Source organism: Carettochelys insculpta, chromosome 1, assembly GCF_033958435.1.
Source record: "Carettochelys insculpta isolate YL-2023 chromosome 1, ASM3395843v1, whole genome shotgun sequence".
Classification (NCBI taxonomy): domain Eukaryota; kingdom Metazoa; phylum Chordata; order Testudines; family Carettochelyidae; genus Carettochelys; species Carettochelys insculpta.
The window spans coordinates 45,239,854-45,264,575 of NC_134137.1; the positions used below are offsets into that span (position 1 = coordinate 45,239,854).

At 44.5% G+C, this 24,722-nt stretch overlaps 1 protein-coding gene across 1 annotated transcript in view; it reads right to left on the minus strand.

The window, feature by feature from the left end:
• Positions 1–504: 504 nt before the first annotated feature.
• Positions 505–24,722, minus strand: part of CRYL1 (crystallin lambda 1) — an 88,547-nt gene continuing 64,329 nt past the window's right edge. The window contains exons 6-8 of the mRNA XM_074985257.1: positions 23,683–23,788; positions 8,828–8,934; positions 505–2,371 (exon numbers count right to left, since the gene is read on the minus strand). Of these exons, the coding sequence (XP_074841358.1) occupies positions 2,258–2,371; positions 8,828–8,934; positions 23,683–23,788 (327 nt within the window). The 3' untranslated portion in view covers positions 505–2,257. The remainder of the gene's footprint in view (positions 2,372–8,827; positions 8,935–23,682; positions 23,789–24,722) is intronic.

The window sequence follows — 24,722 nt, forward strand, 5'->3', positions numbered from 1 at the left end:
TTTGACGTGTAGACGTTCCCTCGCTGTGCCTATTTCGATGTTGGGCTGAGCAACGTCGAAGTTGAACATCGACGTTGCCGGCCCTGGAGGACGTGTAGACGTTATTCATCGAAATAGACTATTTCGATGTTGCTACATCGAAATAAGCTATTTCGATGTTGGCTGCACGTGTAGACGTAGCCCAGACGTAACATTCTGGGGACGCACAGGGTCATGTCCCCTCAAACCTCCCCCTCCCCTCTGCTCCCCTCCCTTCCGTTTTTTTCGTTGCATCCATCCTAACTAGATAGAATGGCTGGTCTGCTGAGGTGAATCGGAGTAGAGGTTGCACCCTCTCCCTGAGCCCTGCCTTGCACAACTGGCCCCACCAACCCCCTGGTGACTGGTGTCACCTGCTCGAGTTGCCCCCACAGACCTAGGTGGCTGCCCCAATTTGCCCTATGCTAGTTATAGCCTTGAGCGTAAGCAGGAAAATATCACAAAGGACCTTTGTGGAAGTCAGTATATTTCATTAGCATCTTTTATTCATAAGCAAAGACCAGAAATGGATGCAGATATTTGATGCTGTGATAGATTTACAGAGATTTTAAAACAAGCTAAAGAGCAACAAATCAGCTAAGATGTTATGAGACTGCTCCTGTGGACATGCACATAGCAAAAAGGAAACAATCTTATATTTAAAAAGAGATATTAAAACCTTCTCTGACCTTCTCTAGAATAGGGAGAAAGGTATTATAAAAATGATATGAACTAACAGGGTCTGAAAGACCACATAGCACAGCCACTGCTCCACACCTTCTCCTTATGTGGTTATAAAGCAGGTATCTGCCAATTTGCAGGGCTTTATATATTATTTATATTACACTGGTGCCCAAAGGTTCAAAACAAGATCAGAACTCTACCATGCTGAGAACCACACAGACCAACAACAGAAGACAGTCCCTGCCCCGAAGAACAAATTGGTACATAATCAAACTAGAGGTGAGAGAAGAACAGATGCACAGAAAGGGGAAGTGACTCACCCAAGGTCACACAGCATGTCAGTGGCAGAGTTGAGAAGAGAAGCCAGGGCTCAGATCAATGTCCTGTCCACTAAACCCTAGTGCCTCTTACGTTAGCTAACTCAATTTAAAAATAACTCTTACCACCTTTTTTCTCTTCTAGAGAGGGCCTATTCTAGGTAGCAATAAACTGCTGGTGACATCAAAAACTGCTGATTCTCTTCAGGGCAAAGTCATGGGCTGTCAAGCACACAGCCTGAAAAACCAGGTGGGGTCCTGTTGAGTTCTAGAGGAGCTGGAGGGCAGGGAGACATTCTGATCTAGTCTATTCAGGCACTTATGCCTTGTCTGTCAGCATGGTATGTAAGTGCCTAAGGGAGGAGGGAGGGAAGGGAAAGGCATTCTCTCACCAAGATAGTGGAACAGCTACAGAGCTGGGTTGCCGCAACCCCTGAAGCTGTTTTGTGCTCCTATTCTGTGGGGAGAACGGCCAGTGCATTTGTCCCCTGTTCTCCCTGGGAGTGGTGCAGGAGGTCCCTCATGCACATTCCACAAATTCTCCTGTCACCCCAATGCAGTGGAATTAGACAGAGCTCACCATGCCCGCAGAAAGGCTTTGGGGAGCAGAATTTGTCCCATAATGACAAACATTTGATGTCTGCCTGTTCCTGGACCCACGCATGGCTGAGGCTATATATTTCCAAGCAAGATTATTAAATGTATCATTTTAAAAATTACTGCGTGCCTGTCTAGTCCAGTATTAACAATGTTGATAGTAGCTATTATTATAGAGACTCAGTGGGTTGAGGTAGTTATCTTACTGGATCAACTTCTGTCAGCGAGGGACAAGCTTTTGTGCTTACATAGAACTATTTTTCAGGTCTCCCATATCAACAGAAGTTGATCCAAGAAAGATACTACCTTACTTGTCATCTTGTCTCTCTACTATACTGGGACCGACAAGGCTACAATAAATGTGCATAAGCTAGTATTAAAGCATTTAGAATAATCAGATAAAAAGTATTTTTATGAATTAGTTTCTTATGCAGTTCCTGTCAGTAATTAATAATGCAATGACAATTTGGAACACATTTTGAATCAGCCTCTGCATCTGTACATGGGCAAAAATCATCACATACATACTGAGTCATACGTTCTGCACCAGTAAATACAGATTTGTGCCTGTGGAAACACAAGTGCCCACTTTTGTGGAGACCTGCAGATAATTTGCCCTTGTGTATTACAGAGGATGAATTTCAGTTGGATTTCATTTGTTTCTTCAACTTGGCAAGACCCAAAAGACATTCATCTCTCCATTCTCTCCTGGCATTTAGGTGTTCTGGATCAGCTGGAGTTTTTTCACTCATGGCCTGAAACAAAGAAAATGGAAAATTAGATTTCATTTTGCATGTTGGAATTTCTTTCCAAGATTGTTTTTGTCTGTTTTATCCCCTCTTCAGATTAACAGTTGTGCTGTTAATATTCTCATGGGTTCTGATGCCGCTGACGACAGACAGGAGGGTCAAAAAGGTTTGTTAGCTGTCTGTTTAAAGTCCATGCCTTTTTTCTACAGGGAGGACGAGATCATTGAGTCATATTGTTCTTGTTTGTTTTCAGGCTGAATGATGAACTAGTTGGCAGTTAGTTGATTTTTATGCTGGCCAGTCAGCATCTGTACTTGGAAGTAGGTGCTCTCATCTCTCACTGCCCTGACACTGGTAGTGAAAGTGCAGGCTGTATCCACACTAGAAGTTGAGTGCAACCTGAGAGAGATAAAATCATAAGGTGAGACACATCCAAGAAATGATGCTATCACTTTCTGTAAGAGTGGTTTCAGGAGCAAGCTTAAGTTATTAATAGGTTCCCACAGCTAGAAACCATAACAAGATGGCAAAATGAAACTAGAAGCAAAATAACACCTAACAGAACTATAGGAAAGTTGGTCCTAGTGTCTGAGCACAAGGATTAAGGCCCTGAATACCTACATGTTAAATGGATCACCAGAATCAGAAGTGGGTCTTGCCCATGACAACTCATTACCTAATAAATAAATTTGTTAGTTTTTAAGGTGCTAGAGAACTGCTTGGTTTTTGATAATTAAACGTCCTGGCTCAAATGAACAGAGACAACATGGGGAAGGAAGGCTGGGTGCAATCTTAGCTAGACCCGATCCCTTTTTGAAGGCCATGCAAGGTGGTTCCAAGGTGCATGAACACCTGAATTTCATATACCAGCAGGCCAATGTCAACATAACCAGGAAAGCAACCTTCCAAAAGAGCAGGAAGCCAGAGGCTTGAAGGGGGGACCTGTAAGCTGTGACAGCATCAGATTCAAGTCCCATGGTGGCACAGGGTCCCTGATGTGTGGGTAGAGGCATTGTACGCCCTTGTGGAATCTGGCTGTGATATCCTAAGTGAAAACTGACCTGCTCTTGACCAACCACTGGAAGTCTGAAATGGCTGGTTGATGGTCTTGATCAATGAGAGGGACAAGCCCTGGAGCTTGAGATGTAGCAGTCAGTTTAGAATGAGCTGCAGTGAAACTCCTATATTATGCAATCCAGCAGCTGAACTGCTTCCGTTTGGTCAGTTAGATTGCTCTGGTGGAGGGCTTTCTACTTCTCAACAGGAGTCACTGGGTATCTTTCAAGCTCTTGCATATTTAACCACCCAAGCTGTCAGATGTACCACCGTTGGGTTTGGCTGCAAAAACTGCCATGTTTCTGGGATAATCGATCCACTCAAAGGGGCAGTTGGCATGGACTCGCCACCAAAATGTCCAGTACAGTGCTGAATTGGTGATGGTGCGAAGAAGATGGCACTACAAAGATGACCTTCACCTTGTCCTGTTTGAGCTTCTTGAGGAGCCTGGGCAGCAGTGGCACCAGAAGAAAGACACATATCAGAGTTACCAGCTACGGGAGCAGGAAGGTGTCTGACAGGAATTTCCTGTCCATGCCCCAAATGGAGCAGAAAAGTGACATTTTCTATTGTGACTGGACATAAACATATCTGCCCAGAGAGAATGAGGGACATGGGACTGACAGTCTCTGGATGAAGAGTCCACTTGTGTCAAGATGAGACTGTCCTGCTGAGGAGGTCGGCCAAAGCATTCTTGGCCCCTGAAAGGAGAGTAGCTAGGAAATGGATTCTGTGCTGCAGGCCAGAAGTTCCAGAGGTGGAGGGCTTCTTAGCAGAGGGCAGAAGACTTGTTTGCACCTTGCTTTTGACCAGAAGACTTTCACCATGCCATCCATTAGGACTTGAATCACCATGCCCTGTATTTGAGGCAGAAGAGTTTGGCAGGCTAGACAAACCACCCTGAAGGAAGGAAGGCTGAGAGCTAAATTGCTAACGGACTCAAATTATACACACCCCAACCTCAAAGTTCTTGGTGCATGCGTGTAGCGGTGATGGAAGAAACGGCTACCGTAAGTCAAGATTCTGGGGTACAGCTGCATTGGATGGGTCCTTAGTTCTTTGTTTCACACTTCAGTTCACAGCAAAGATCCTGCAGACGTGAGAAGCAGATTTGAACACAAAATGAAGGAATTTCCAGTACCCTTTATATATTCTCAGCCATGTGGAGGGAAGCCCATTGTTCTGCTCTGTGTAAAAGTACATTCCAAGATGGAATCTGGAGACATGTGGGCAAGTCACCTGTTCATGCATGACTCAGGTCTTACAAACGGATGTCATTGCTCCCATGCTAATCTGAACATTCACAGAAAAACTCATTATATGTGGATTGGCATCACCCAAGGCCAACGGTCAGCCAAATGCTTCTATTCACTTGAATAGCAGCCATTTCACAATAGGCTGGCCAAGCCTCCTGATATCTCCCCAGAAACAAATCTTTGAAATACAAGTACATAGCTAACACTTGAATCTTCAAATATGAAAATGATGCATGATGCAAATAGTTTAAACAAACAGTGAATCATAAGTTTTATACAGACAGCTCACTTGACCAACTCTGTGCATGACTTTTCCAGATCCAGGGAGGGAATGCTGGAGCATAGGGAAACCATGCAAACCTTCAAATTCTTGAGAGACTTGTTGAGGTAATACAGGTCTAGAATAGTTTTGAGGCCCCCTTTTGCCTTTGGAATTAGGAAATTGTGGGAGTAGAATACTCTTCCTTGCATGTTCTAAGGAGCCTCCTGACCTAGGATCTGTTTGTGAGAAAGTCTCAGAAGAGGGAAGCAGGGTGGGATGGTTTACTATAAATTTGAGCTGTAGGTCAAAGAAACTATATTGCACACCCAGTGGCCTGAGCTGATATGGTATGAGGCTGAACAGAAATGGCAGAGGCTCTTAAGAAGGGGGATGGATTCAGTAAACTGGGATGTCATCCTCAGGTGCACCCACACAATTTCTTGTTTTGACTGCACTGGTCCCTAGAAGGACCAGGGTCAGCAAGGGGATGAGATTACAATGGGAGAGGGGGGAAAATAACCCTTAAAATCTCGAGGTCTGTCCTCCTTTCTGTAGGAGCCAGACTCAGGGACATCCCAAGACCTGGAGAGAGATGGAGGTGGAAGGTGGCAAAATGTCTTTCGGAGTACACAGGCCCAAGGATTGGAGGGGGGCTTGGGAGTTTTAAAGCCATGAAGCTTTGTGTCACTCTGCTCTGAAAAGAGCCTTGTTCTGTCGAAGGTCCTGGAGAATAGTCTGCATCTCCTGGCACAGTCCAGCAAAGGGGACCACCCTGGATGCCAAGTTCGTAGCATCCCAGACTCTCTGGAGGGCACCAGTGGCTACAGTCTTGTCCTATTCCACCAAGGTGGTGCACTCCTGAGCTCAATCCTGTGGGAGAATCTCCTTGAACTCGCTGATGGAGTCCACAGGTGGAACTGAACCTGCCAAGTAGGGCCTAATGTTTAGATACCCTCCAACTGAAGGTATCTAAATGTTGAATAACTCTTCCTGCCAAATATGTCCAGTCTCTTGGTATCTTAATTCTTGGGTGTGCCACTTGCCTGGGTCTCCCATTGACAGGGCACATGAACAAGGATCCTACAGGGGAGTAAGCAAACACGTATTCAAACCCTTTTGTGGGGATGTAGCACTTCTTTTCCACCTTCTTGGAGGTAGGTGGAATGGAAGATGACACTGAAGAGTTTGCTGGACTCCTCAGCAAGCTCCTTGAGCTCCAGATTCAGGTTGGCAGCCACCCTCTTCAACAGGACTTGCAGCTCCTAATACTCATTGGGAGGGGAATAGTAACGGAGAGGTAGCCATGTTCGTCTGTATCCTAACAAAACAAACCAGCAGTCATGTAGTGCTTTAAAGACTAACAAAATAATTTATTAGGTGATAAACTTTCATGGGACAGATCCACTTCTTCAGACCTGGAGACAGACCTGAAAAAGTGGGTCTGCCCCACGAAAGCTCATCTCCTAATAAATTATTCTGTTAGTCTTTGAAGTGCTACATGATTGCTGGCTTGTTTTATTGGGATGGGAGGATGTCCTACTACTTCCTCTGAGGGTGACTGCACGGATGGCAGCCGGGGGCTGCTCTGCAGTCACTGCAGCTTCCTGTGATGCTCCCACAGTAGACTCTGCACCACACTCTGACTCTAGTGCCAGCTGCACTGGAGACAACTTATCCAATGCAGCCTAAGACGAACAGTGGAAGTATGGTGCCAGCAAAACAGGTAAAGCCCACAGGTTCTAGTACTGGCACTGAGAGGGCCATTGCCCCAACTCCACATTGCAGCCACACACGCCATTGTGGTTTACTGGCTGGGTGGATTTCACCCTTTACAGGGGAAGGGCTGAACTGACCCCCTGATCTGGACCATTTCCCTTCCAGTGAACAGAGTGGGGCTGTTGAAACCTGAATCTGTCAACTGACCCTTGTCTGCAAGTGCTACAGTGATGGTGAGGAGCAGTGTCTGCCCAAACACTGCCAGGACACTGATGACCAGGACTGCGACCAGGAACAGGGACCAATGCCTGGGATACCTGATGGGCAATGGCAATTAGCACCAGGGTGACTGCTGGTGGGAGGTCTGACAGTACTGTGAGAACAGGGATCAGCATTATGACTCTGGAGTTCCATGCCTTGTTTGTAGGGAGCATGACGTCAGAGACCAAAGCTGTGGTACTAGGGTCTGAGCAACATCTGTGGTCCAGGGACTGAGGACACTCCATTACTTTTGGGTTGCTCCCATAACCAGCCTGACCATTGGCACTGGTGTCTTAGTGGGGCTTGCCATGAAGCCAGGCATCTGCGGTGCCAGTTGGTCTAAATGCTCTTTGGCTGCCAGCCGCACTTCATGTGTAGGTGGCACTGTAATAGGCCAGGACCCCTTAACGCTACCTAGAGTCAGAGGCAGGCTCTTGGCAGGGCTAGGGAATCCAACCACTGTGATACCCCTGAAACCTTCTGTAGTGGGTACGAGGCCTAACATGGTTCCTATGTTTAAAGTTCCTTTCTTGTGCGGTGCTGGTGAACCTGTTGACTTAGAACACTGTTTCTTCAGTACCAGGGAGGGGGAATGGTGCCAGACACACTTCATATGGTGTACTGAGTGCGGAAACCCAAGGTGCCAGGCGGACATTCCAAGTGTGAGTGCTCCCATGCTGGATGCAGAGCAGCCTCCAAGAGGGGGGCCCTTAATGTCATGTCCTGCTCTTTCTAAGTCCAGGAATGAAAACCTTTGCAGATCTGGTGCTTTTCTTTTCATTAGGATCCCCCAATATGTTTTACACAGGGTCACTGATGGGCATCCACTGGCTGCACTTAGAACACAGCTTGAAGCCTGGGAATGGGGCACACCCGACCTCAGGACAAAACAGACCCAGCCAGTACTCTGACTGCTCAACTACTGTGAAACACATTTACCAGCTAATTAATCACTGAACTATGCAATGAGGGAGAAAAATCTGACCAGTGAAGAACCACTAATGCTCTTGCAAAGCAAGACTAGGCACTACAGCCATCATCGGAGGCCAGGAGAAACTGAGAGTGCACAGGGCTGGTGGTGCTTGATCTATACCACATGAACACAGCACTCTAGAGAGCGCCATATCCAACCCACAGATACTGCTACGACAGAAATCTCTGATGTCTGTGCACATAGGTGCGCACACAGATAAAATGGAATTGATACAAACAAGCACTCAAAGAACAAGAAACTGTTATAAATATTATTCGTAACAACACTCAGACCTCCAAGTTCTGTTCATTAGAATAGACAGAAAGCACGTATCTTACTGTTGTATACAACAGCTAGTTTTCTACAAATACTGTGAAATGCATCTACACTAGCTCTCAGAATTCTATCAAGACAATAACGCAGATTAGGGACTTAGTTTATAGAGTACATAAATGGAAGAATTTTAAACAAAGCCAGTTACATACCTTTTCAGAACTGTTGTTCTTTGAGATGTGTTGCTTACTAATTCTTACATGGTATTTAAAAGTAATCCCATCAAGGTAGTTAAGCACTGGGTAAGGCTGAGGAATCTCCATCACTGGAGGTTTTTAATAAAGTATCATATGCACACCTCTGAAGGACAGTCCAGAGATAACACTTAGTACTCTGTCCAGAAAAGCTAGACCAGATTACCCAGTTACGTCTCTTCTAGTGTTTCACTTCTATGATTTTTCATCCATAGATATCAACATGCTTTACAAAGAGATTTAAGTTACTGTGTAAATTCTATTGCAGCATTTTTATTCAGCACATACTCTCACTGAGAAATATAGATCAGAGCTCAATCAAATAAGTGAGCATTGCAAAGGAATTAAAGCCAATATTTGTTATTTTGAAGGTCCTCATGACATCACATCTATTCAGTTTTGTACACTTACCTGGCTGATTTTCTGCTCAATTTCACCGGAGAAATCTGGTATCGGCCCAAAGGTTTTCAAAACACGTATCATTCCTTCCTGGTATCTCTCACAATAATTTGACATTCCTAAGACAGGGGTGAAAAAAGGATTTGGTCTGTTCTAGAACAGAAAATTCCAACAGTTTGCTTCAATAATATAACCTTGATCTTAAGAATTGTCCTGAATAGAGTACTTTCAGCTCTAGTAGTTTAGAAACACACACAGAGACAAGGACATCTAGGTAGAAAAAAAATTAAATTTGTAAAGTCAAGCACTGAAAAGTTAGGAAATATCAAATTTAGGGTTGCCTGGGCAATTTTAATTCACCCCACATATTGCTTCCTTCCCCCCCCACCGACCACCACTCAAGGACTCCTGCCTCATTTGGTGCACAGGAGAGATACAGTGCTCTGGGAATCAATCAGGCTTGTGCAGGAAATCAAGCTGTTACCTGTAAGACACCAACACCACTTGCTACAGAAGTTGACATGTAAGTAGTGAAGGAGTCAGGAATAACTGTTGTACACTCTTTGCTGTTGCAGTTGATTTGGTTACCAGTGGCTTGTGGTTTTCTACAATGGGATTTCCAAAGCTGGAGTTTCAGGAGTAAGTCATTTTGGTTTTTTCATCAGATGAGGGCAAAAGATGGCAAGGAGTCAGGGGAAAGAGACAGTGGGGACAGGTGTTAGGAAACAGTGACACTGGCTAAAGAGAGGAAGGGCAGTCTCATAGTTAAGAGGCTGTTAAAAGCCACCCAAGAGAGCTGGATTCTATCCCAACCACTCTCCTAAATTCCTATATAATGCTGGGCAAGTCACTGAGGTTATGTTTTCAGTCTTCATGGCAAAAAATAATTAGTTTCATACTGAAATAGCTAACTTGAGATTTGCCATTAGGATTGCACATTGAGAGAGCTGAGGCACTGTAAATTTCTACCTCAAAATAGCTAATTAAGGTCAACCCTACACCGCCCACTTTGTGCAGGTGTCCACTCCTGGCAGATCATTTTGCTCCTTTTCCCCAGACGCAAACCAGTGAGTGTTCAGCTCACGCTCAAGAGACTCATGTGTCTCCTTGTACTCAGTTTATACAAGTTAGTTTGATGTAAACCTGGGTATCTCTCAAAAGTCACCAGATACATCATAAAGGAGAAGGTGGAATTGATGCCAGATTGGGGAAAGAAATATATATTTAAAACAGTTAAGACTCATACTTTTTCCTTCAGTGACCCAACACGGAAAAGTTTCACAAAAATATGTGTGAAGCTAGTGCATGTCCCAAGAAACATGGAATTTACAAGCTACGTAGCACCAGGAGTGAGAGTCACAAATGGAGTTGGCCCAAAAGGGGGCACCCTCTTTCCTCAAAAAGTTTGAGATGAAACAAAGCATTTCACCACTGAACCAGTGAGCATGACAATACAAATTCATCTATGCTGTTGAGTGAAATGTAGCAACAAACACACATTTCAACTCTGAGTACATAAAAGCCACACCACGTTGTATTTCCTGAAACCCAGCAAATAAAAGTGGTTCTGACTCACTGTTTGCGGTTGATATTTTTAATGTTATTTAGTGTTTTTTACATTCCACACTCTATTCGCCACAACCGTACCCGTCTTGAGAGATTTCTAAAACGATCAAGAAGGCTCACCAGTGTCAGAAAGATCACATCGCACCATAAAGTGGAGGGCCATATGCTTCCTCCATGCAATTCATGATGACACAAGTGGAAATCCCCACAGTGGACAGTGAACAGGAGACTACCCAAAAACTGCATAATATTATTTTTATTCTCACGCTATTTAGAAGTCCTTCGTAGTCTCAATATGCCACCGATGTGCTAGAACACTACTTCCCAAATGATGTCTCCAGACCCACCAGCAGGCTGTGAGAAAGATCTAGCTGGGACATGCATGCCTTGGAGTACTCACTTTCCCCTTAGTCTTACATCCCCTGGACAGACAGCAGACAGCAGTGTGGGGAGTGGGATTTAGGTGGTAGCAGCAGCTGCCTGGAGGAAGCCTTTTCGGGACACAGGTGAGGCAGGGACAGGCCGCTGACTGTCTGCTTACTGCTGCCTGGATCCTGCTCTGATTTCCCCCAAGGGAATGGACAACAGTGTGGGGAATGGGAGCCAGGCAAGGGCAGCAAGAGCCTGTTCATGCCCCAGAAGAGCTTCCACTTGCTTTCGCTCCCTCTGGGCACATCTGTGTGGGGAGCCCAGTCCAGGCAGCAGCATGGAGGAAGCAGCCAGAGCAATCAAGCAGTTGGCTGCCTAAGAAACAGAGGGGCTGACAGGAGCTGGCTGAGATAACAGCTGGTCCCAACAAAAGAAAGAAAATACAGTTGGAGGGTTGCCCTAATAAAAATTTTGGAAACCACAGGGCTAGAAGGTAACAGAGAGAAAGCCGTGCTAGTCTATATAATATCAAAACAAAAAAGCAGTCCAGTAGCACTTTATAGACTAACAAAATAATTTATTAGGTGACGAGCTTTCGTGGGACAGACCCACTTATTCTGTTCTAGTATGGCTATGTCTGAAGAAGTGGGTCTGCCCCATGAAAGCTCATCACCTAATAAATTATTTTGTTAGTCTGCAAAGTGCTACTGGACTGCTTTTTTGTTTTCACAGGGCTAGAGTTAGCAGCTTGAGGGCCAGATTCTGATTTTGGTTTCACTAGTACAAATGTAGAATAACTACGACTGAGATCAGAAGAGCCCAAATCACCCCCTCACCCCTTTTACAGATTTAAGCATTTAAAAATAACAAAATAGAGACAATGGATTTCAGGAAGGCAGATTTTGGTAAACTCAGAGAGCTCGTAGGTTAGATCCCAAGAGAAGCAAGACTAAGAGGAAACACAACTGAAGAGAATTGGCAGTTTTGCAAAGAGACATTATTAAAGGCCCAAAAGCAAGCTACACTGATGCATAGGAAAGATCGAAAGAATGGTAAAGGGCCACCCTGGCTTAGCCAGAAGATCTTGCATGATCTCAAAATCAAATATGAGTTAAAAAAAAAGTGAAAACTAGGAGAAATTACAAAAGATGAATATAAACAAATAATAGATGCAGGGGCAAGATTAGAAAGGTAAAGGCAGAAAACAAGCTCTAACTAGCTGGAGACATAAAGGATAATAAGAAGATATACTAGAAGCAAGAGGAAGACCAAGGACAGGGAAGGTCCACTATTCAGTGAGGAGGGAGAAACAATATCAGGAAACCTGGAAATGGCTGAAGTACTTAATGACTTATTTGTTTCAGTCTTCACCAAGAAATCTGAGGCAGAAAGGTCTAACTTCAAAAAATTAGAAGTCTGCAAGTCACCAGGGTCTGATGAAATGCATCCTAGAATACTCAAGGAACTGATAGAGGAAGTATCGGAACCTTTAGCTACCATCTTTGAAAAGTCCTGGAAGTCTAGAGAGATTCCAGAAGACTGAAAAAGGGCAAATATAGTGCCCATCTATAAAAAGGGAAAAACGAACAACCAGGAAACTACAGATCAGTCAGTTTAACTTCGGTGCCGGGAAAGATAATGGAGCAAGTAACTAAGGAATTCATCTGCCAACATCTGGAAGAAAATAAGGTGATATGTAACAGCTAGTATGGATTTGTAAAGAACAAATCATGCAAGACCAATCTGATAGCTTTTTTTTTGACAGTATAACAAATCTTGTGGATAAGGGAGACACAGTGGATGTGGTATACCTAGACTTTAGTAAGGCATTTGATGCGGTCTTGCATATCTTCTTATCAATAAACTACACAAATACAATTTAGATGGGGCTACTATAAGATGGGTGCATAACCGGCTAGATAACAATTTTCAGAGAGTAGTTATTAATGGTTCACAGTCATGCTGGAAGGGCATAACAAGTGGGGTTCCACAGGGGTCTGTTTTGGATGGGTTCTATTTAATGTCTTCATCAACAATTTAGATATTGCCACAGAGAATACGCTTATTAAGTTTGCAGATGATACCAAGCTGCGTGGGGTTGCAACTGCTATGGAGGATAGGGTCAGAATTCAAAATGATAGGGGCAAACTGGAGAAATGGTTTGAGGTACACAGGATGAAGTTTAAGCCCAAATGCAAAATAGTCCATTTAGGAAGGAACAATCAGCTTCATACATACAAAATGGGAAGTGACTATCTAGGAAGGAGTACTGCAAAGAGGGACTTAAGGGGCATAGTGGACCATAAGCTAAATATGAGTCAACAGTTGCAAAAAAGGCAAACGTGATTCTGGAATGCATTAACAGGAGTGTTGTGAGCAAGACACGAGAAGTCATTCTTCCGCTCTTCTCAGCGTTCATTAGGCCTCATTTGCAGTATTGTGCCCACTTCTGGGCACCACATTTCATGAAAAATGTGGAGAAATTTGAGAAGGGCCAAAGAAGAGCAACAAGAATGATTAAAGTTCTAGAGAATATGAGCCATGAGGGAAGACTGAAAGAACTGGGCTTGTTTAGCTTAGAAAAGAGAAGATATAGAGGGGACATGATAGCAGCTTTCAAGTACCTAGAAGAGGGTTACAAGGAGGAGGGAGAAAAATTGTTCTCCTTGGCCTCTAAGGATAGGACAAGGAGCAATGGGCTTAAACTGCAGCAAGGGAGGCTTAGGGTGGTCATTAGGAAAATTGTCCTAACTGTCAGGGTGGTTAAACACTGGAATAAATTGCCTAAGCAGGCTGTGGAATCTCCATCACTGGAGATATTTAAGAGCAGGTTAGAAAGACATCTATCAGGGATGGTCTACATGGTGCTTGGTTCGGTTGTGAGGGGAGGGGACTGGACTCGATGACCTCTCAAGCTCCATTCCACTTTTAGTGTTGCATGGTTTTATGAAAATTATATTAATGATCATTTATTCGCTTGTTTTACAGCGGCTACTTCTTGAAGATTAAAGTTATTCTTGAAGCTTAAAAACAAACATATAGTCTTAGAGAGTCTGGACAAACCTCAGCAGATTAACAGATAGCTCATTACAAGGAAGTATTGTGTGTATTAAAGTAATATTGTGATAAATGAGAAAAAGTCTCTCAGGTATTATATTGATGTTTATTTCCAGGTAAAGGGCTGGTGGCATTTCTGTGTGGTGGTACCATGCCAAATCTTAAAATATCCAATTTAGCAGTATGGAATTTATCAGATTTGAAAGCAACAAAAAAACACCATTATGTTAAGTCAGATGTCCTTATAATACATTCCTTGTTTTCATGGGCTTCCTTTCTGTCTGTTCCCATTCAGTTCTCAAGTTTCTGTCTCATTGCCTTCCGTGACTTGAGATTGGCATTTGTTCTGTATTCACAGCTATTGGCACAGTGCTGTATGTTCAGATCTCTTAGTTGACTAATAGGGAAAAGTGCCCTAGACAATATCCTGTGGTCAGTAATTTTGCAAAAAGGGGGGAAAGAAAATAAGGGACAGAGTAAAGGGGGTGGAGAGCTGTGGTATTTGCAGGTGGGAAGATCTTGGGATATTCTTCCCACAAACAGCCAAACAAAAGAAACCAACACTCTCCTCCAGAAGTATCCTTGTGCATCAGGTTCTCCTCTCCCAAAAGAGATGATCACACCCTTATCTTCCAACATAAAACATCTCTCCCCACACCCAAAATTTCATCCTTTGTCCCCTCCCCCAAGATTTCCATTTTCATCCTTACTAATTCCTCCTGGAGATAGGAGATAGAGGAGCTGCTAGGATGAATTTCTGGCAGAAGAGAGATGCAGGCCAGCTGCAGGCAGATGCTGTTCAGTTGGTGGATCTGCTGGGCGGACTAGTCAGAGGAGAGTTCACCTCCCACTCCCCTTTGTTGCAAATTGGAAGGTGATGCCAGTGCTGGAGATCTATCCTGGGGACGGACGAGGAACCTAAACTGATAGTTCTCACACCATCTAAAGCAGTTTGGAAAAGCAAGGAGAAAACAGACCAAACATTGCAACTGATGTCCACTGAGTGAACTGCAGAATGGGCATTCAGCAATGACACTGCTGACCTTTCTCTGATGACAGCAATCAGTAGCAGCCTGAGTCTGTCTGCTGGATGCTATGTAAGCAGATGCTTTACATCCCCAGCCCGTACCAGCAGGACTGGGAGAGGATCAACATACCAGATTATGAATGGAACCAGGCAAATGCCCTGTTGTCTCGTGGCCCAGTCCAGGCCTGCAGGCAGTGTATGACTGTAATTTTTAATGGGGGAGTTACAAGCAATAGAATTATCCACCTACAGTGCACTCCATTTTATTTTGTTCATTAATGTTAAAATAATGTGTTTGCCAAATGCTGCTGCAAACCTACTGCAGCACCTTCTTTTGTAAATGGGCAACATGAGATACGAGTCTGCAGGGTAATCCTCTACTTACAAAACCTTTGCCACCCTGATTTACATCATTAAAGTAATCTTAGTATTAATCTGCTAGATCTGGGGTGGGCAGTAATTTTTGATGAGGGGCCACTCCAGCACTTGACCACTTACCAAATTCTTGCACTCTTCCATGATATTAATGGAGGAGGTGTGAGGTCTGAGATAGAAGTTGGGTGCAGAAGGGAGCTTGGTGTAAGAGACTGGGGTGCAGGAGAGGTGTGGTGTCCAAGACAGAGTGAAGGAGACTGTTGTGACCTGGGGCAGCAGACTGGGGGGCAGCAGGAGGTGCAGGGGTTTGGGCTGTGACTTAGGATAGGAGGGGACTGTGACCCAGTGGCTGGCTGCTCTGTGTCTGAGATGGTCCATGGGCTGGATCTGATGACTTGGTGGGCCAGATCTTGCCCACCCCTGTGTGAGAAGGATATACTCTGCTTTTACACAGTCAGCGCCTTCAAATAAAAAACAAACAAACCCCACCATCATTCTACAGTGCGAGGTATTTACTAGCTCATTTGAAAAAAGAAAAGCTTGCAACTCTTCCTGGCAACTGGTATTTTTAGAAGAAAAGAAACAAATGTGGGTTGTGATAAATGCCAAAGGGGAAATGTAGATGCCACTTTTGTGCTTTGTACTTTTTCCTTTTATTTGATATTTACTGAGAGTTAAACTACGCTGAAGGAATGTGCAGTGTGAGAATTACACTATAAAAGTGAATCACCGTTTTAATACTAAGAATAAAATTGTATGGCTGTCCAGTTACAGGTTGGTGTCTGAGACAAGCCTAAAATCTTCTGGTGCTAACAGGGATTATTATGATGACCACAGTCTACTAATGTGAGCTTAATGAGAAAAGGAAAAGCCAGCTCCTCACAGCACAGATTTCAATGGCAACTGAGTCGTTCTTTTTCTTCACCCACTTAAACGGCTCCACAGAGGAGACTGTACCCATTTAAACAGTTTCTTCGAGACAGAGTCCCCAGTCACCAGGCTTCTAGCCAACTGAACTATGGAGAAGCCACACTGAGAGTTTCAGGGTTTTGAAGTTAGGGTGAAATGTGGTGCCGTGGCGCTGAGTGAGAAGATTCGGCACCACTGGGAGAGGAATTGGTCAGTCAAGTGATAGGTAGTGCAGGTAAGGAAACTGTGGATGCCTGGACCAATCTGGCACTATGAGTATTACAGCTGCCTGATCTGTCCTGATTTTGTTGATCACTCTGGCAATGAGTGGAACTGGGGGAAAGGTGTAGAGAAGGGGAGCTGCACAGCCAATCATGAATGCATCCTCCTGCAATGTCTTGCCTATTCCTACCCTGGAACAAAAAAACTGTGGAACTTGCAATTGTGAGGAGTAGCAAAGCAGTCTATTGTCAGGAAGCCCCATTTGCAGAAGATGGAGAGAAGTATATCAGTATTGATCTCCCATTCGTTCTGGTCTGAGAAATACCTGCTCAGCCTGTCTACTGTGGTATTCTGTTCCCCAGGTAGTTATGTTGCTATTGGGGTCACCCAGTTCTTTATGCACCAGTTCCATAACCTGAGCACCTTGGCACATACAGAGTGTCACTGGACACGTCCCCCAGCTGGTTGATATAAAACATAGTGGGCGTGTTGTCTGTGAGGACCCAAATAGTTTTGTCCAATACCAATGGGAGAAAATGGGCACAGACTCTTCCAACAGCCCTGAGCTCCAGGATATTGATATGAAGAAGTCTCTTGTGGTGAGCCCATGTGCCCTGAATTGATGATGTGTTGCTGTGGGCCCCCCAACCCATGAGAGAGGCATCACAGTTAGTTACAGAGGGATCTGGGGATGCAAAGTTTTGCCCAGGAGGAGATTTGTTCTGGATGTACACCAGTCCAGTGACTGTAACGCTAGTGGAGGAAAAGCAAGTGTCTTTGATAATCTGTGGCAGATTGGTATGTAGTTGCAGGCAACCCAATGATGGAGGCAGCGCATATGCAATCTTGCAAATGGGACTACGAATGTCGTGGCAGCCATGGGCCCTAACAATTGGAGGCAAGTTTAAGACGTAGTAAAAGGGGCCTGTTTGACTACGTGCATGAGGTTGCAGATTGCCTGAAACCTGTGAACAGGTATGTAGGCTCTGGCTGAAACCAAATCCAGTAGAGCACCTACGAACTCTAGGCTCTGTGTCGGTCTCAAAGTGGACTTCTATAGGTTTACAAGGAGGCCAAGCTGGGAAAAACATTCCCTGGTAGTATTTATCATAAGGCAAGCGGAACCCTTGATCAGGCAGTTGTCTAAATAAGGAAAAATAACAATGTTCTGGCTTCTGAGGTGTGCTGTGACCACATCAAGTGTTTTGGAGAAAATTCGCAGGGCCACTGAAAGTCCAAAAGGGAGGACTTTTTATTGGGTCCTGACCCACCACAAAACGGAGGAACCTCCTGTGGGACAGGTGAATGGTGACACGAAAATAAGCATCCTAGAGGTCAAGGGCTGAGAACCAGCCCCTCAACTAGTGCCGAAATGATAGTTTGTAAGGTTACCATCTTGAATTTTGTGCTGAGAACGAATCTATTCAGTTCCTTGAGGTCTAAGATAAGCCTCCATCCCCTTGAATTTCTTGGTCATCAGAAAACAGTTGGAATAAAAACCCTTGCCCCTGTGCTTGTCAGGGATGGGTTCTACTGCCCCTAAAGTAAGGAGTTTCTGTACTTTTGTTCACAGGAGTGGCTTGTGAGATGGATCCCTGAAGAGGGATGGGGTAGGTGGATGGGTGTGGGGGGATATTTGTAAAAGGAATTGTGTAGCCACCTCTGATAAATATCTAAGACCCATTTGTTGGATGTAATCTCAGTCCACTGATGGTAAAAGCCAATGATGGAAAGTGGGCCCAGAATGCACTAGATCTAAAGGTGGTCACTCAGACCCTTGACCAAGCCATTTGATGCTTTTGGGAGGTAGGGTGGGCTATAGATGACTGGACCTGATGTGTCCTCCTCCTGTTCAATCTATTTTTAAGTTTATTATTGTATTGCCTATGCTGTTGTCTGCAGTAGGGGTAGTTATGCTCCCTACATCTATGGAAGGCAGAGTACTTGTGTCTCTTGTTAGGAGGGGAGTACATTCCCAGCTGCGCAATGTTGTTCTGGAGTCTTTCATGAAATGTAACATCTCATCAGTGGTGCTGGAGAACACCTGTTTTCTATCAAAGGGGAGCTCTTCCCCCTTAGACTGGATTTCACATGGAATACCTGAAGACAAGAGCCATGCCACCCCACGCATAACTATCGCAGTGGCAATTGCTCTAGCAGCTGTGTCAGCCACATCCTTTGCTGCCTGAAGGGCAGTTTTAGCAATTGAGAAGCCCTCCTTAATTACAGACTGCAGGATAGGGCGTTTGGTGTCTGGCAAGTCTTGTGTCAGGTCTTGTAATTTATTGTAGTTTGTATGGTCATAATTGGTTAAAAGAGCAGTATAGTTCGCAATTCTGTACTGCAGGGTGGATGAAGAGTTTACCTTATGCCCAAAGGAATCTAAACACTTATGTTCCCTATCAGAGAGGGTAGATTTAAATTGAGGGTTCTTGGATTTCTGGCTTACTGAATCCACAACTAAGGAATTGGGTTGTGGATGTGAAAAGAGAAAATCTGTGCCCTCAGATGGGACGAAATACTTCCTATCTGCCCTGCAATTGGTGGGCAGGATACAAACCAGGATCGTCCAGAGAACGTTTGAGGATTGCTTCATTAACAGGTAGGGCTGTTTTGGGAGGTGCAGATGACTGCAGAATTGTGAGCAGCATATATTGTTCATCTTGCACCTCCTGCAGGGTGAGATCCTGGGACTGGGCAATCCTTTTACAGAGTTCTTGGAAGTGCTTTAGGTCATCAGCTAGAGGAGAGCAAGAAATCTGAAAAGCTGCCTCATCTCATATAGACCTGTGACCCTTGGAAGAAGCCTCAGAGTCTGAATGAGCTAACTCTTCCACAGCATTAGAAATTGTTTGTGAAACTATAGATGACGGATTAGTCGGTGAGGACTGTGCTGACATTGTAGGAGGGCACCCAGACATATGCTCATGCTGAGGGATAGCATGCCTAGAGCGGTGCATCTGGGATGAGTGAGGCTGATATGTGTGCCAGACATCCTACGGATCCCACTGTGGTGGAAACTGTTGACTGTGGTATGGCCACGACTGATGTACCCAGAAAGGGGGAGGCTGATAGGGATGGTCCCTTCATGCCTGCTACTGCCTTCAGATTGAGAGGAAGATGAGTGAGGGTTGTTATATGAGGTGCTAGCATGCTCGTGCCCCATAGAGTTTGGTGAGAACACACATGGTGTTGAGTATAGCTGATGGGATTTGTGGATTTGTCATGTTTTTTGTTGTGCCTTCTTATGTCTAACTGACTGATACATACCAGCAGCCTAGAGTCACAGAATCATAGAACAATAGAGCTGGAAGAGACCTAAAAAAGCCATCAAGTCCAGCCCCCTGCCAAAGGCAGGACCAAACCCATCAGATCAGTCCAGCCAGGGCTTTGTCAAGACGAGACTTAAACACCTCCAAGGATGGAGACTCCACTACTTCCCTGGGTAGACTGTTCCAGTGCTTCACCACCCTCCTAGTGAAAAAGTTTTTCCTAATGTTCAACCTGGACCTTCCCAACCGCATCTTGAGACTACGGTTCCATGTTCTGCCATCCATGACCACTGTGAACAGCCTCTCTCCAGCCTCTTTGCAACCTCCCTTCAGTAAGTTGAAGGCTATTATCAAGTCTCCCCTCGGTCTTCTCTTCTGCAGACTAAACAGTCCCAGTTCCCTCAACCCTTCTTCAAATGTCATATGCTCCAGCCCCCTAATTATTTTGGTCGCCTTCCGCTGGACCCTCTCCAGTGTATCCACATCCTTCCCATAACTGGGGGCCCAGAACTGGACACAGTACTCCAGATGTGGCCTCACCAAAGCTGAATTAGAGAGGAATAATCACTTTTCTGGATCTATTGGCAACGCTCCTCTTGATGCAGCCTAATATGCCATTAGCCTTCTTGGCTACAATGGCACACTGTTGACTCACGTCCAGCTTCTCGTTCACTACAACTCCCAGGTCCTTTTCTGCAGAACTACTACTGAGCCAGTCGGACCCCAGCCTGTAACAATGCTTGGGATTCTTCTGGCCCAAGTGCAGGACTCTGCACTTGTCCTTATTGAACCTCAATAGGTAGTAGGCACTGCTGGTGGAGGCATGTAGGGCTTTTCAGGAGCAGATGCCTGGGAGGCATCAGTTGATGTGGGTTGCCTGGTCTCTCCCTTAGCTCTCCTGGCTGAGTAGGACCTGCATCTCTCTACAATACCCGACACGAGTGGCACCGGAGAACACGAGGCTGCCAGCAACTCACACAGAGAGCTAGAGGGTGACACTCTCACAGCATGAGAGCCTCTGCAGGACGACGTAGCTACCCCATCTGAGGGCTTTTGCTCCCCCCCACGTCATTTGGCGTGCCCCTAGATGAGAGGGACTTTTGCTCCCCCTCACGTCATTTGGCGTGCCCCTAGATGAGAGGGACTTTTGCTCCCCCTCACGTCATTTGGCGTGCCCCTAGATGAGAGGGACTTTTGCCAAAGCAGTGCTTTTAAGCGCGCTTCACGTTCTTTCTGTGCCTTTGCCAGCATACCCCGGCAATGGGGGCACATAGAAATGCTGTGGGATTCACCCAAGCATTCAAGGCATGAGGCATGCCCATCAGACAAAGGCATAATGCCACTGCCGGTTTCACAATTCTTCATAGATTCAGCTGCATTTTTCCTCAATATCTGTCTCTTTTAAGACAAACACTGCTCGTGTAAGAAAAAAGCCGCTGCCACAGCTCCACGGCAGCTGCCACTTGATTTTTTTTTTTACTTTTTTTTTTGGGTTAAGTAAAAGTGAATCAAAAATAAATAAGTATTAATAATATGAGGGAAAGGAGGGAGGCTAAACAAAAAAACTGGTTTTTCTAGTCAGGAAAGAAAGAGCTGCTCTGTGTGCATCCACAGCTGAGGATGGTAGAAAAGGTGCTGAGGAGGGCCGTGCTGCATGCTCTGTCTTCAGTGCAGTGATGTCACCCACTGGCTTTTGTGCATACGTAGCACACGGAGGTGGGGGTGGTGCACTGCTCTGCAAAGCTTTCCAATCCGCAGCGCAGGGGCGCACTGACACCTGTGTGGAGCACTGGCAGGGAACACTCGAAGGAGAACAGTATCTTAAATTTGTATTTCAGCTAAGCAAGCTCATGCATAAGGGTTTCAGCCACCCACCTGCAAGGACCAGGAAGGGTTCCAAGCAGTGTATTCTGGGAGGTTTATTTTTAAAAATCTTTTTCTAAAGCACAGAGGATAGTCCTGGCTGCAAACAGGACACTGAGTGGAGCGGGCTAGGTCATTCTCTCTCTCAGGTGCAGGGCCAGTTTGTTCTCACTCACATGGTCAGGGTGTAACTGATCTTCACATCTAGAGGTGGGAAGAAATCTTCCTTCAGGTCAGATTGGCAGTGACCATATGGGGTTTCGTCTTCTCCGAAGCGTGCGACTTATCTGGGTATAGCTCACTTACCCCATTTCCCTTCCACTGAACGGGCTTCGGGCACTGGTGCAGTCGATCCTCCCTGTTCTCTGCTTGTGGCATGTAATATTTTAGTCTCCTGTGGGCTGTAATACTTTAGCTCAAATTCAGTTGTTGGGGTTAGTGTGCAGATGATGGGTGGTATTGGTGGCCTGTGATATACAGAACATTAAGTATCTTAAAAGTCTGTGAGAATGTAAAGTGGTATTATTAACTGATCAGCTGAAGTGACTTAGGGCATTGCACAAGCCACTTACTGTACTCACAGCACCTACAGCCATTTGCCAAATTGGTATTAATGTGAATTAACCTAGAACCCCAGCACCCACCTGAAGAGAATCATCTTGTATTTGCACCTCAGCCTCTGGTGAACTTTTCTGTTTTATCCTTCTGCTGCCAGCCCTAAAACTGGGCTGAATTACACATATGAGAATGTTTCCGAGCAATTGGGACAAAAATTAGTAACTCATCTTAAAAAACTGAATCTGGATTCAGACAGTTGGTCAATGGCCACCTCCTTCTGTGACAAATGTGGCAATATTCTTGAAAGCTTGTGTTGTGTTGGTTTATGTATTGTATCAGCCAGGACTGAATATGGCCTCTCTGGAGGGAAATGAGACATATCTCTGGGGTCAATTGATCAAATGGACAATTTATAAATGATTATGATCTACTCCAAGGAGGAGGGTACTACAGCTTACCAAAGCACTCAAGAAGGTACCCCCGCATACAGAAGTGCATATACCAGTCCAAATCTCATTCTTCAGAGACTGAGGCTACTTCTACACTATCACTCTCCCATCAGAGATGCCATGATAATGAGGCAATTTGAAGGAGGCTAATGGGGTGCTAACGTTCATATTCAGCACCTCATTAGCATAATGAAGGCCATGCGAACATCTAAGTGCAGACTTCAAATTGCAGACAGTGAAGATGGGAGGCAGCTTAGAAATGAGTCCCCCACTTCGACATTCCCTTACTCTGATCTAGTTCTGAGGAAGAAAGGGAATGTCAAAGTGGGCAGCTTATTTCAAAGCTGCCTTCATCTTCACTGCCAATCTGAAATTCAAAGTCTGCACTTTGAAATTCATGCAGCCACTATTATGCTCACGAGGTGCTGAATATGCACGTTAGCGCCTCATTAGCCTGGTTTGAATTGCATGGCACCTCTGATGGGAGAGTGATAGTGGAGGAGCAGCCAAAGAGATTAAAACAAGGCTTTTGGATAAACAGCAAGATATTAAGCTGACTCCGGGCCTTCTCTTTGATTCAACAAATGGCTAAAATGGATGGGGGTAATCCTTGTGTGAGGATTGGCAGGAATTGGCTTGCATAAGACTGATACGTGACCTCTGGTAAACTGTTAGCTTGTATATAAGAACTTTTATTAGTTTTTATTATTGGTGGTTCTATGTTTTCTCTGTAATGTTATTACCTCAGGAATAAATGTGCTTTTTTAGAAACAGCATGATAACTTCAGAAAACGTGCCAGCTATAGCCTTTTTGGAGAAAGCAAAGTGTAAACAGTGGCCTGTTTAGATAGCCTGTATTGTTGAAGTTAATCCAGGGAGCTATGCACTTTAACTCCAGTCAGGAGAGAGAGAGAGAGACATGGGTTTCTACCAAACAGAGGAGACGACGGGGAACCAGAAATCACCAAGTGAACGTCTTCAAGGGATATGGAAAGGGAAGGTGCAACCACCCTGAAACTGCAAAAGCTTTTATATTGTTTCAAGACTTGAGACCTACCTTATTATGAAAAGAGATAAGACATTTACAGTCAGTCAATCTTATGCTGGTCTGAACTGTGAAGACAGTATTAGCAAAGCTTTATACAAGAAATTATTGCCTTGGAAACTGTTATATTTAACTCTTAAGGGGAAAATGCATACCTTCTGCATTGAGATGCATTGTTTCAAGAGGCCCTATAAATGCGTACCGCATTCCCAATCCATCAGACATCACAAGGTCTAGATCAGCAGGAGATACTATTCCTTCCTAAAGGGCAAAATGGGGACAGAAAAATCTCAGCACAAAGAATGTTATAGTTTTTCATTTAGTTTAGTTAGAATATATTTTGTTATCACAAAACACAAAAATACTACCTCTTGAGATAATGAATAATCTGCAAATAGAAAAACAGATCCCAAGATACAGCTCTCTTATGGCAGTACTTAGTGTTTAATATTTAAATTAATGAGCTAATTTAAGAGGTTGGTTTTTAGCATACTGTATAGGTTTGGCATGTTTTAGCACTAAATTATATTCTTTGTAAATCTGAACAAATGAGTCTGTAACTCCATTGGTTGCTTAAGAGAGTATTTGTTTTTAGAGGCATAACCAGAAATAGGTATGATATTGGTTGTAAGTTCTGTTTTAGTGTGTTAATATTTAATTTATTCCTTTTCCCCCCACAAAAACCAAAAGACCCAAAACCACAAGAATTAAAGGAATGGAAAAAGAAAATAAGAAAGGGGAAGAGTGGGAATGGGAAAGAGAGCAACATCTCAGTTTCCATCCACAAAGGATTAGTAAAATATTTCTAAAAAGTCTGACCACATTTTTTCAAATTTATCTACAGTTCCTCTTCTCCAAGTGTTACCCACTTTTTAGCTGTCAGGGCAGCCAAGACGCTGAGCCATGCTTCTATTGCTGGAGGCAGTCTGCTCTTCCACCTAAGCAACATGAGTTATTTGGTTACAAGAAGTGCTCTGGAGAACCAAGCTTTCCACGAGCTGGAGAGATTCCATGCAGTTCTGGGGAGTAATTTTAAGGAGCTATCCATTATCTTTTAAACCTCCCGTCCACTTCTAGCCAAAAGGATTGTATCCTGGGATATTTCCAAAACTCATGAGCCCATGTGGCTCTGAGAGATCCATCTCTCCAGCAGCAGTTTGTTCTGACAAAGCACAGGCATTCTAGCCTATGTGAG